Genomic DNA, 13,043 nt, shown 5'->3' with positions numbered 1-13,043 from the left:
TGTGGAAAAGGGAAAATTGTATCAAATACTTACTGTAATTTTCCTTTCCTGATGCCAAGACATGGCAGCATACATATGATATAGCTCAGCCCCTATATCCACCCACAGGACTCGTTTAACTTTCTATAAAAGTCTGACTGAGAGCTACCTCCCCCATTCTTCGTATAAAGCAAAAAGATCAGAGGGAGGGTTCGTATGCTGCCATGTCTTGGCATCAGGAAAGGAAAATTACGGTAAGTATTTGATACAATTTTCCCTTTTCCTGACACCAGACATGGCAGCATACATATGATAACTGATGAGCTTTTGAGAGGGAGGGTTTAATGCTGTAAAGTTAATCTTTATTTAACAAAAAGACATAGAAGCTTGGATAGACTTCCTCCCAAACTCCACTGTAGTAAGAGTTGCTGGATCCACCCTGTAGTGTTTTAAGAACATATAATGTGATGACCAGCTAGCCTCTTTGCAGACTGTCTCCAGAGACCACCCTGCCTGTGCCGCTCAAGAAGATGACATCACCCTGGTTGAGTGATGAGCTCCAACCAGAGGCGTATCTAGTGAAAATAGCACCTATGGCAAGCACTGAAACTGCGCCCCTGTCTAAACATTTGAAATCCATCTTTCAGATAACCTTAACAAAAAAACAGCTAACAAAACTAGTGATATTTATCATCCCTTGTGATACCTAGTGACAAATCCTCTTTATGGAGAAATGTGGGGTTTATTAGACGCCTGATCCCTCCTCTGCCCTCCAAGGCCAGGTAAATGCAGAACCAATACTGGAAGTGATAAAATCTTCATCACTTAAGGCCTCAGATTTCACAGAGGAGAGGGAGAAACTAATGTTCCTCCTTCTTCTTTGTGCGCTGCCAATCTGACCAAATGGAATGGGAGAGCCTGGGCGAACAGGGGAGGGCTGTGGCTGAACAGAGCAGGGATAGCGCTACCATTGTCTATTAGCAAAGGTGCTAAAAAGGAGATCCTGCCTATGCTCGGGAGGAGGGAAAAAAAGACCCTCAGACCCTGGTAAGTGCCTTGCTGCCCAGCCACACAACAGCGCCCCCTTCATATGGTGCCCATGGCACTTGCCATGGCTGCCATACCCTAGATACGCCACTGGCTCCAACCACCTCTGGAGGATCCTTCCCGGCTCTACATGCCCAGTGAATATTTTCACTATTCAGGCCGAGATGGTTCTGGCCGAAGCCCCTTACACTTTAAATCTTCATCATTCTGAATGTAGAAGTAGCCCGAGATAGGCTTTGAGGACTTTTGGAATGTCCAACTTGTGCAGATCAGCATCTGATTCCGCTAGGAAGGCTGGAAGCACCCATTCACTGGAAAGACGAAATATGGATGCCACTCTTTGGAACAAAATGATCCAATGGTCTCAGCACAACCCTGTCTGGGAAAAACATAGAATAAGGTTCTGCCGCCCCAAATTTTTGGAGTCAACACTTTCCCCTGAAATTATGGCTAATAGAAAAGTTGATTTTAAGGAGATCTCCCATGAAGAACAGTCTTCTGTCAAGAGTACAATGAGGGTTTGCTAGAAAATTGAGGACTACCAGGTCCCATTAAGGGAACCTATTTCTCTTGGGAGGGCGTAGTCCAAGTACCTCTCATGAAGTGATCCATCAGCAGGTTTGCTGCGTAAAAAGGCAAGATGGCAGAAATTTTCACCTCAAACAAACTGAGCCCCAAATCCAATTCAGATTGTAGAAAAGACAGGATTTGAGATAAATTTGGGTCACGAGGGTCGAACTGATTTCCTGCTGCAAAGCTTGTGAAGCTAATCCATATTCTGGAGTAGATAGCATTGATTGACCCTTTCATAGAACTCATTAAAGTTCTAATCCCCTCTGGAAAACATCCTAACTCTTGTAACCTCTGCCTTACAATTTCCAGGCTGCTAAGGTTAGTCGTGATGGTTGCAGATGTAGTGTATCTCCCTTTCGACAAGAGGAGATGAGGAGTCACCGGCAGAGTGATTGGTGTGCACACGCTGATACCCATTGCCAGAGAGACCCATGGTCTGTGAGGCCCATAAGGAAAACCTGTGATGAATGTCAAAAATCTCATCAGGAATTTCGGGATTAAAGAAATTGGAGGGAAGGCATAGGCCAGTTGCCCAATCCAAGGATTGGTAAAGGCATCTGTCCCCTCCACTAATGGATGAGGGTGCTGGCATCTGTGGCAACAATGATCCATGGCTGCAGCCCTAATAGACTAAGCCATTTAGCAGTGTTTTTTTTTATCACCAGAAACTCTGGTGCCTCCGGCAGGAGATCCTGATTGGCTGGGCTAGACAAACTCTTCCATTGTATCAGGAAGCCTTGTTGGAAAACTGAGTTTCCAGTGAGCCTAGAGGATCATCGGAATACAAGAAGCCATTGTCCCGAGAGGACTCATGTACTGGGATGCTGACATCACTGGTGCAGCCAACGCCTGTTGGAACGTCTCCATGACTTTAGAGAGTTTGAGGTGGCAAAGAAACGGAGGCTGCCTGAGTATTGAATCGGGCCCCTAGGTAGAGCATATTCTGCGTAGGCTCCAGCTGGTTTTGGCAATGCCTGCCCCTCAACTCGAATCTGAGGAACTGCTGGTATGACTTAGGATCGGGACATGCTGATAGGTATATTGCAAGTCCACTGAAATCCTCCAGTAACCTGGTTGAATGACCTGGATTTATGGTATGGAGAGACTCCATCTTGAGTCTATACGTATAAATTAATTCAGCCTCTTGAGGTAGTTCTGGTGGCTGCTGTTTGAACAACCAATAATGGCCTTGCCATTGTTAATGATTAAAAACAAAATGAATGTGTGAAATGCGTCTATGTGACCTTGTGTTGGTGTCTTTGGTGTTATCACTTTGAACAAAAAAAAGGCAATCGGAATTCCTAGATACACAGCAATTTCTTTTCTTACATGGTCTTGCGCCACTGTGGACTGAAACCATTTTTCGGCAGTGGTCTTGCCGGAACTGGGTCACTTTGAGCCACTTGGCTCCAACTGCCTCCTGGGCAGGCCTGGCGTTAAAAGGGCTTCTGGGTATCTTGGGGAGCCGCAAGGGTCTTGGCTCCCTTTGATCTTACGAAGGTGGTTGACTGTGTAGCCCTCCAACGCATTCTGAAGCTCTTGGATGGGCGAAAAGCCCCCCAAAAGTCCCAGTACCTGTTTGGCGCTCCTCTAGATGGTTGCCCCCTCTGGCTCTTCGATCTTGGGGCATAAGACCTGATTTTCCTCCTATAACCCTGGAGATGATAGTTTCCAGTTTTTTTAGCAAAACAGCACCTTCCCATCAAAAGGCAGTTTACAGCAATTCTGCTTTGAGGATGTGCCAGCCGTCCAGGATTTTAGTCACAGCGCTCTTTTGGTTGTGACTGAGCCGAGCATGGCTCTGGATGACCATCGAATGATGTCTATAACTGCCTCACCTGTAAAGTCTGCTGAGAGTTTTATGTCATCAAGAGCTGTGATGACTCTTCTCTTTGGCAGCTGGTTTTAATCACATACTCCAAGTTCTGCGCCCAAACTCGCATAGCACTTGCTACGGATGTTAAAGCAATGCGTCAATCAAGGATATCGTGAAAGGAGGAAGAGTCTTCCATCGGAAGTGTCACATTCTTGGCCAGTCTGGTGACTGCCGCATCCACCGTTGGTGGGTTAGATAAAGGAGTCGCATCCTTCTCCGTTAATGGATACAACTTCTGCAACCTATTGGTTGAGGAGGATTTTCGCTCTCCCTTTTCTCATTCCTCCTGAAACAGGCTTCTTATTTCTGTCATAAGAGAAAAGGTAGCTTACCTGCTTCTTTAGATTGCTCCTATGGAACCCAAAGGCTTGTTCACAGTTGCAGCAGGATCTACTATTGCACTGAAAAGCAATCTGTGCTTAGGTGACTTTTCAGAGGCATTTGATATTGTCACTTAGAGGGGACCAGTGTTTCTGCAATGCGATTTTCAAAGAGCAATTTGTACCCAATGTTGCAACTCGCATGGGTGCCGCCCATTCACTTGGTTGCCCTACGTGTGCAAAAAGAAGCCCCTGCTCCTATTTAAGGGCGACCAGTTTTGCTTTTCTCCCGCGTCTTCTTACTTACCAAAAGTTGGCCCTTTACCTGATGGCGCGGTGGTCTTGATTATGTGGCGGTAGGCTCATGCTGATGGAAGTTTCCGAAAGATGCAAGGGGGACTGCATGGCAACAGAGAAATAAGGGAAGCCAGAGAGAGAAAAATATACATATATCTCTTTTTTTTTTTTGGGGCAAATAGTAACACATTTAAACAAAATAAACCTCCCATCTCCCAGTAATACATTGCTCCTTACTCCCCCCCCCCATCTATCCCCATTACTAGAATAACAAGACTTACCTGTCATTGACTGTTTCTCAGACGGCTCCCCTGCAGTCTGTGTGAAAGCCCGAGTGCTTTCACACTGAGGCGGTGCGCTGGCAGGATTTAAAAAAAAAGTCCTGCAAGCAGCATCTTTGGAGCGGTGTATACCGCTCCTCCACCACTCCTGCCCTTAGAAATGAAGGCACCGCTGCCGAAGAGCCTGCAAAGCGTTTCTGCAGTGGCGCTACACAAGAGCATTTAACCCCTTCATCGGCCGCTAGCTGGGATATAAGCGCCCCGCTAGCAGCCAAATAGCGCCACTAGAATGACAGTCCAGTGTGAAAGCAGCAGAGTTCCGCTGAACCCAGACGAAACGTCTACATAGTCGGCAGGTAAGGGTTTATCTGTAGGTGTTGATCTTTGAGGCCAAAAAAAGAATGGGGGGGTAGCTCTCAGTCAGACTTTTATAGAGAGTTAAACGAGTCCTGTGGGTGGATATAAGGGCGGAGCTATATCATATGTATGCTGCCATGTCTGGCGTCAGGAAAATTTGTTTTGCCTGGCTGTGGGTGCTGTGTGGGGAAAATAGGCCCAAAACCCAGCGGCTCCTTTGGGGGTAGCACTACACAAAAATGTTTTGAGATTCTATAAAATGGTGAGGTAAATAACATTTACCTGACATTTATCTGCCTTTAATTAATTTTCCCTGAATTTGGTTTCTGCATTTTCATTGAATGTGAAATGTTTCAACAGGTCTTCGAGGTTTGATGTTGTCCGTAATGTTGGCATCTCTCATGAGCTCCCTAACATCTATCTTTAATAGTGCCAGCACCTTGTTTACCATGGACATTTATACCATGATCCGCAAGCGCGCATCAGAAAAGGAGCTGATGATAGCAGGAAGGTATGAGACACTATTCCATGCTCACACAACCCTTGTGTCTTTCCTTGGAATGCATTTAGTCTGCCAAATAAACACGTAATGCAAGCTGGCCATACTCCAAAGACAGGGTCACCACTGCTACATAGTGTGGATCAATCAAACTTTACAGGCCTAAAATAATACTCTTTTAGTGAGTAATTTTACCTTAATACTTTATTAATACCACACTTGTTAAGTGTGAGGCCTCATACACACGCATGAGAATCTCGTCGTAAAAGAAATATCGTTTTCCTCGACGAGTTTCTTGTCAGGCTTGTCGAGAATCTTGTCAAGCTTTGTTTGCGTACACACTGTCAAGACGAAATCTCTTCGTTCTCAAACGCGATGACGTACAACACGTACGGCAGCACTATAAAGGGGAAGTTCTATTCCATTGACGCCACCCTTGGGGCTGCTTTTGCTAATCTCGTGTTTCCGCGTGCTAGTAAAAGTTTGGTGAGAGACGATTCGCGTTTTTCAGTCTGCTACAGCGTGACGAATGTGCTATCTCCATTACGAACGCCACTTTTACAGAAGGTGCGCTACCATATCATACTTTATTCTGAGCATGCGCGGGTTTCTAAGCATACACACGAACGTGTTTCTCGTCGTAAACCAGCCCGACGAGAAACACGACGAGGAGATTGAGACTTCCGACGAGAAAAAAGAGAACTTTTTTCTCGTCGAAATCCACGACAGTTTTCTCGACGAAAAACATACACACGACCGTTTTCCGCGGCAAAAAAGCTCTGCCACCAATTTTCTTGATGGATTTTGTCGAGGAAAACGGTTGTGTGTACGAGGCCTTATACTATTGTAGACAATGCAATTGTTTTACCAAAGACAAATATGCTGTTCACTTTGCAGGGGAATTTCCCCCAGAGCTTTATGAAAGTGGTACAACAAAGTACCAAATCATGTACAAGCAAACAAAAAACATATTTTTGCCTGCACATGATTGGATGATTGAACTTCACTGCATTCACTCAGCTTTACGAAAATTCAATTTTTAGTGAACAGTCTATTTTTCTTTAGTAAATCCACCTCAAGGATTCTAAGTTGACAGGTCATTACCCGCGTAGAGTGTTTATACGGTAATTGATGACTGCCAATGTTTATAACTTTCCAGAACATACATAATTTCCTGCAGATGTAAACACATTAATTAACGTTGGACAAATTATGTGTAAAACTGGCAATAGAGACAAGATGTAATTTGTTCTTACTTTTCTCCAAAGATGATAATTGGGAGAGATTGTCCCTCTTTCAAGCATCTTTTACAATTCTAATGCTTATTCTGAACTCCTCAGAGAGGAATAATATACGCCTACAGCAATTGGAGGTGTTTATTGCACAGTTGGCGCTTCTGACGCACTGTAAATATTTCTGCGAGCAGGCCTAATTCTTTCACCCGCTATTTTAAATCAAATTTATATGCAACATAACCTGCTGTAAGCATAAATTGAAGGGTAAGCTTGGCCTGACACTGATGAGACTCATTTGATCACGATCAGAAATCTCCCCATCTATCAATTTCATATACAAGCATGCCCATTTATGACCACTCTTGGTGCACTGACCATGGATATCTAATCAGGTTATGTGTAGTTACTTCTACACTAGGTGATAGATTAATTCTATTTTTTCTGTGTTGGATGTCCATGTGTGTCTATGGCAGTTATGCAGATATTTTTTTCATTGTCAAATCTTCTTGTAGACTCTTTATGCTGGTCCTGATCGGAGTGAGCATTGCCTGGATTCCCATTCTGCAGTCTGCACAGAGCGGACAGTTGTTTGATTACATACAGTCTGTGACTAGCTACTTGGGACCTCCTATTGCATCTGTCTTCTTCCTGGCTGTCTTTGTCAAGAGAGTTAATGAACAGGTAAGTTAGCTGATGGAAAGAATTATTATTGGTAAGAACAAGAAAAATATAATGTCACTTATTTATGGGTTTTTTTAACGTTTATGTTTCAATGTTTTTATTGAAATTTTCACAAAGAAAAGAAATACAATCTTGGGTCCAAAAAAAAAGGGTACAATATAAAATGTAGGCAAAGTCCTGAGTCATCCTAACAGTGAGTGGAAACCTCCATAGCAGGAAAGTTACAAACTAGAGTTATTATGAAGTGGAGTAAGTAAGACGTCTTCAGCCCTAACAATAACCTCAAAGCTTGTTTGAATTTTCACACATGGGCTGGATCTAATACCGTGTAACATTTAGAGATAGATCCTCCAACCTTTAAAGATCAACATCAGTCATCCATAAAGAACTATTTAGACACACATATATTATAGACGCATCAATTAACTGCTGCACATATAAGCAAGTCGAGGTAAATGGCTGTGTAGTAGGAAAACCCCACCACTCCCTGAGATCAGAATACATTCCGTAGAGATACCCACTATGCAGAGGTTAGAGGGTTTTTTTAACGTTTAACGGAGAAGTACAGCCAAAGCTTGTTTGGCTGTACTTTTCCTGTTGATCAAAGGAGTGCAGTTCATTCTGCACTCCTGTGACTCATTTTCAGCAGACAGCGGGCTGAAGTCGGTTCCAGCTCGGTTCCAGGGTCTTGGAAATCTTCTTATAGCCTAGGCCATGGGTGCCATCTTTATGTAGAACAACAATTATTTTTTTCAGATCCTTAGAGAGTGTTCTGTTCCCACATGAAGGCGAATGAAGGTATAACTGATAATAGCTGTGTGACTTCTTACCTTCGTATCCAAGCAGTGGGGCAGACAGGACCTGCAGATGTTCAGGTTAGATGGATCCAGACTCAGACATGAAGATGAAATCAGCGTGGGTTTATTCAATCCAGATAAGACAACAAACGGTGATACAATACTGTTCTGTAGTAGTGGTATCAATGCTGACTTGTTAGAATATGTCCTGAGGCTAGCTGCTGTGGCTGCAGAGCTGCTGCTGAGCTGCTGCTAACTACTGCTGACTTCTGCTGACTTCTGCGTGATCAAAAACTGATGCCTTCTCTCGAGCCCAAAAATGTGGAGTGTCTAGTCACACAGCCATGAGGAGATACTGAAAATGGCTGCTCCCAGTGAAGAGACCTGCCCAGCAAGAGTCCACGCCTCTGAATACAAAAAACTTTACTAACAAGAACAGGGACGTGTGGCATGCAAATTCTGGCCAGCAGATGGCAGCAGTGAAAGAAATGCATGAAAACAAACATGGAGAAATAAAAATTAAGAATGCAATGTACAAATAACTATAAGGGGAACAGCACACTCCCCGTCTGAAATTTACGTAAGGAGATTTCACTATGACGAATGTCCATAAAAATATAATACAACCTGTAACAAAGAACATGTGAAATTCAATAAACATGACATAGTGGGTTGGCTGACCCATAGCGGGTAAAACTGTGAAGTTCGAGTTCAGTCCTTTTTCATCCTTCAGGAACGTTCTCGATGGGTAATATTAGAATGAGTTCGTTAATCGGCCTTGCAAAAGTTTTAAGCTCACCCTTCCTGAAGATCTTCAGCTCCACCTTTCGGACCTTGCCATCCTTGCTAGGAAGAACCTTTGTAATTAGTCCCATAGGCCAGGTGATCCTTTCGGTTTGTTGCTCCTTCATTAATACGAGGTCTCCTTCTTTCAAGTTTGGTTTTTGATGTTGCCATTTCCTCCTTCCTTGAAGAATATCGAGATACTCTTTATGCCATCTGTTCCAGAAGTAATCTGCCAGGTGTTGTACACGTTTCCAGTGTTTTTGGTAGATATTCCCATGGGTAAATTCTCCACTAGGCGTGAGCATATTGTCCGTTTTTTGGGTAAGTAGAATAGCCGGAGACAGTATGGCTGGTGTTTCAGGATCCATAGATACTGGCACAAGGGGTCTTGAATTGATGATAGCTGAAACTTCAGCGAGAAGAGTGACGAGAGTCTCGTGCGTAAGTCTTGAAAAGTTTACATCCATCAACATAGAATTTAAGATGTTGCGTGAGATCCCGATCATTCTCTCCCAGGAACCCCCCATGTGGGAACTATGAGGAGGATTAAAAATCCAGGTGCAACCTTTCTCCGCCAACTGATCTTGGATAGGCTTAGTGTCGATGTTCAGTTCTCTACAGGCGCCGATGAAGTTACTTCCCTGGTCTGACCTCAACTGTTTCACTGGTCCTCTGATGGCGAAGAACCGTCTTAAGGCATTAATGAGGCTGGATGTGTCCATAGATTCTATCACCTCTATATGAACGGCTCGCACACTCATGCAAGTAAATAGCACGGCCCAACGTTTACTGTTTGCGTGACCACCACGGGTTCTACGTGCGGACACCATCCATGTTCCAAAGACGTCTAGGCCAGTGTGGGTGAAGGGCGGCTCTGTGCATAGTCTATCCGCGGGCAAGTCGGCCATTTGTTGGTGTAGCTGTTTTCCTCTGGCTTTACGACAGTGCACACAGTCATGCAGTAGTTGGGCTACACGTTTCTTCATACCTATAATCCAAAGACCCGCAGACCTTAACTTGCCCTCAGTGATTTGTCTGCCCTGGTGTTCAGTCTTTTTGTGGTAATGTCGGATCAGCAACGTGGTGATATGATGTTTGCTGGGAATAATGACAGGATTTTGCTCCGCAACTCCTAGGTGGGCTTGATTCAAACGACCACCAACTCTGAGCAGGCCAAAAGTGTCCATAATTGGATTTAAGTTAGCAAGAGGTCTTTTTATAGGAATCTGCTGTCTGTTGTTCAAGCACTTCCATTCTACGTTAAATTCCTGCTGCTGGACATGACGTATTATGAGAGACTCGCTATGAGAAATGTCCTCAGCAGAGAATGGTTTATGACGGATGTGCCAACCATGACAATCTTTATCTTCCTGAGTATTGTGATAACATCTGGCGATGTGCACTAACCTTGCAATGTTTCTGACAAGTCTCATCCAACTGGAGAAATGTTCAAAACGATGACAGTCAAGCCTGGAGGTCTGCTTTGTTTCAGTAACTAAATCGCTAACTTCGGCGCGGATTTCTGGATCATTATTCGGATCCTGGATGCTGTAAACTTCCTGTTCACATTTGTCTGCCCGTCCTAGCAGAAACTCTGGGCCTGTAAGCCAAGTAGATTTAGCAAAGGAACCCACAGACGTAGGCCTGGTGGCGTGATCTTCTGGATTAAGTTCGGATGGTACGACAATGTGTTCTCTCGTCTCAGGCTTGCTGTTCATGGTACGCTGAAGATAGTTAGATCTGGATAGCGCTTGCTCCTGATTGTCTGGGAGTCTTACCCTGGTGGTTCCGTAGGGTAATGGAGAAACCCAGTGATTGGTTTTGTCTTTAAAAAACTCTCTGTCTTCTACCGATAAGGCTACCTTATCGTCATCCTTGATTGCGCGAAAGACTGATCTCCCCAAGTCGTCAGCAAAGAGGGGAGAAATGATGTCAGGTGGTTGTACGGGGTCTGGAGACTTCTCCTTCACTTCATAGTGATGAGGACACGGCTTAATGCAAGTTGTGCGTCCATCTCCGTGTACATACGTTTTGAAGGAGTCGATGTCTGGTTGATCCAGGTATACGTTTCCTATGACTACCCATCCCAGGTCCAGCCTCTGGGCAAATGGCGCGTAGTCAGGACCATTACACTGTTGGCGCACCTTGTGCACCCTTAGATTGTCTCTGCCAAGCAGGAGTAGAATCTCAGCATTGTTGTCCATAGGTGGGATAACGTTGGCTAGGTGCCTTAGGTGCGGTTGGTGAAACGCAGCTTCTGGGGTAGGAATCTCATCCCTATGGTTGGGTATTTGATCGCATTCAATCAGTGTTGGTAGGGGTATTTCTGTATTCCCACTGATGGGGGAAGCAATGAATCCTTGCGCCCTCCTGCCGCTAGTCTCTATGCGGCCTGAGCAGGTGTTTAAGATGTAGGGTTCTGATGGTCCCTTTATCCCAAAGGCTTCAAAGAATTTAGGTCCTGCTAGGGACCGGTTGCTTTGGTCATCGATGATGGCATACATTTTTACTGCCTTTTCTGGTAGTCCCTCTGGATAGACCTTGATTAGGCATATTCTGGCACAACATTTCTCACCCTGGCCCTCGCCACATACTTCCAAACATGAGCAGGAAACAGCGGCGGCTGTGTTAGCGTGGTTCTGGGGCTCCCCGCCATGACTTGGAGCGGGACTGGTGGTGACGGCAGCTGGTGAGTCTCTGGGCAGTGGAACTGGGTGCATAGCCGAGGCATGTCTTTCACTATGACACTCCTCACACTTGATGATGGATTTACAGTCCTTAGCCATGTGCTCCAATGAAGCGCAGCATCTGAAACACACCCCAAGCTCGCTGAGGAACTTCTTGCGCTCCTGTATGGGTTTGGATCTAAACCCTCTGCATTTGTTCAGTGAGTGTGGTTTTTTATGAATGGGACATTCACGATTGAAGGACTTGTCTCCTGATGAGGTATTGTACTGTTTACCCGTGGGTGCTGCATAAGATGGTAGGTTAGTCTTTCTAACACTCACGCTGCTCTTAAAGTCTCTGTGTTTATGCATGGCACTCTCATACCTTGGTGATGGTGTCGCTGGAGCTGTAGTGTTGAACTCCAGGAAATCGAGGCTGGGGTCATTCCTCATCTGGGACTGTTCTTCAATGAATCTGCAGAAATGAATAAATGGGGGAAAGGTGATGTCATGCACCCTTTTGTACCTTGAGACTGATGCCGCCCACTTTTCTTGCAGACTGTATGGTAGTTTCACGACAATTGGGTTCACTCCATGGGCTGTATCCAGGTAGCATAGCCCGATCAGACGAGGGTCTCTTTTGGCAAGCTCTAGTTCCATGAGCAGGTCACTCAAATCCTGAAGCTTATGGACGTCCTTAAGATTGATCTTTGGGATGTTCTGCAGTCTCTTAAATAGGGCCTTCTCTATTGCTTCTGCACTGCCGAAGGTACGTTCGAGTCTCTGCCAGGCGGCAGCGAGACCTGCTTCTGCTTGTCCCACATAGACAGTTCTGAGGCTCTTGATGCGATTTGTGGAGCTTGGACCCAGCCATGAGATCATGAGGTTGAGCTCCTTCTCTGCGTCTAGTTTGAGGTTGGCAATGGTGGCCTTGAAAGTTGCCTTCCAAGCTCTGTAGCTTTCTGCACGGTCATCAAATTTTGAGAGACTTGTGTTAATTAGCTCTCTGATCGCCATAATCCTGGCCAACTCAGACATATCTGATTTCTCACTGCTTGTTGCCACGACAACCTGTGGTGCCGCCGGGGCGTGTAGGCTTTGCGGCGTGAAAGGGTGAGATGCATCCAGGTAGAATGATGCTGCTGCAGGGTTGAGCTGTGATCTAGTCTCTGTAGATCGTGAGGACTGCTGCTTGAGCTGTGGAGGTAGGCCAGGAAACGCCTGATGGCCCTTTTTGTAGTTTCGTAATGACTGTCCTTGAGAAGGCACATCTGGGTGAACACCATCAGATTTCTCGGGTGCTGTAAGTGACACTGGCACTGTAGGTGGAGATGACTTTGAGGTTTCGGCGTTGTCAGCTTGGACGGTACTGCATACTGGGGGTGATGCAGATAATTGTTTCAGTACATAGTCGCTGGTGCGGTAAGCTGAATCTTCTACCTCCTGTGGTAGCGAGCAGACTGGATCAAGACCTTGGCTTAATGCTTGCTCAAGTAGTCTTACTTTAGCTAATGCAACTTCCTCTTCCATCTCTGATTCAAGAATCTTTATTCGAGCCTCTGCTTCTGCGTCTGCCCTCTTGGCCTCTGCTTCTGCCCTCTTGGCCTCTGATTCTGCATCTGCCCTCTTGGCCTCTGCTTCTGCTTTTG

At 45.3% G+C, this 13,043-nt stretch overlaps 1 protein-coding gene across 1 annotated transcript in view; it reads left to right on the top strand.

The window, feature by feature from the left end:
* Positions 1-13,043, top strand: part of SLC5A1 (solute carrier family 5 member 1) — a 99,664-nt gene that overhangs the window by 75,794 nt on the left and 10,827 nt on the right. The window contains exons 11-12 of the mRNA XM_040349645.1: positions 5,091-5,241; positions 6,977-7,145. Coding sequence (XP_040205579.1) covers positions 5,091-5,241; positions 6,977-7,145 — 320 coding nt within the window. The remainder of the gene's footprint in view (positions 1-5,090; positions 5,242-6,976; positions 7,146-13,043) is intronic.

This window comes from Rana temporaria, chromosome 1 (assembly GCF_905171775.1).
Source record: "Rana temporaria chromosome 1, aRanTem1.1, whole genome shotgun sequence".
Taxonomy (NCBI): Eukaryota; Metazoa; Chordata; class Amphibia; order Anura; family Ranidae; genus Rana; species Rana temporaria.
This window is presented reverse-complemented; position numbering and strand designations above follow the sequence as displayed.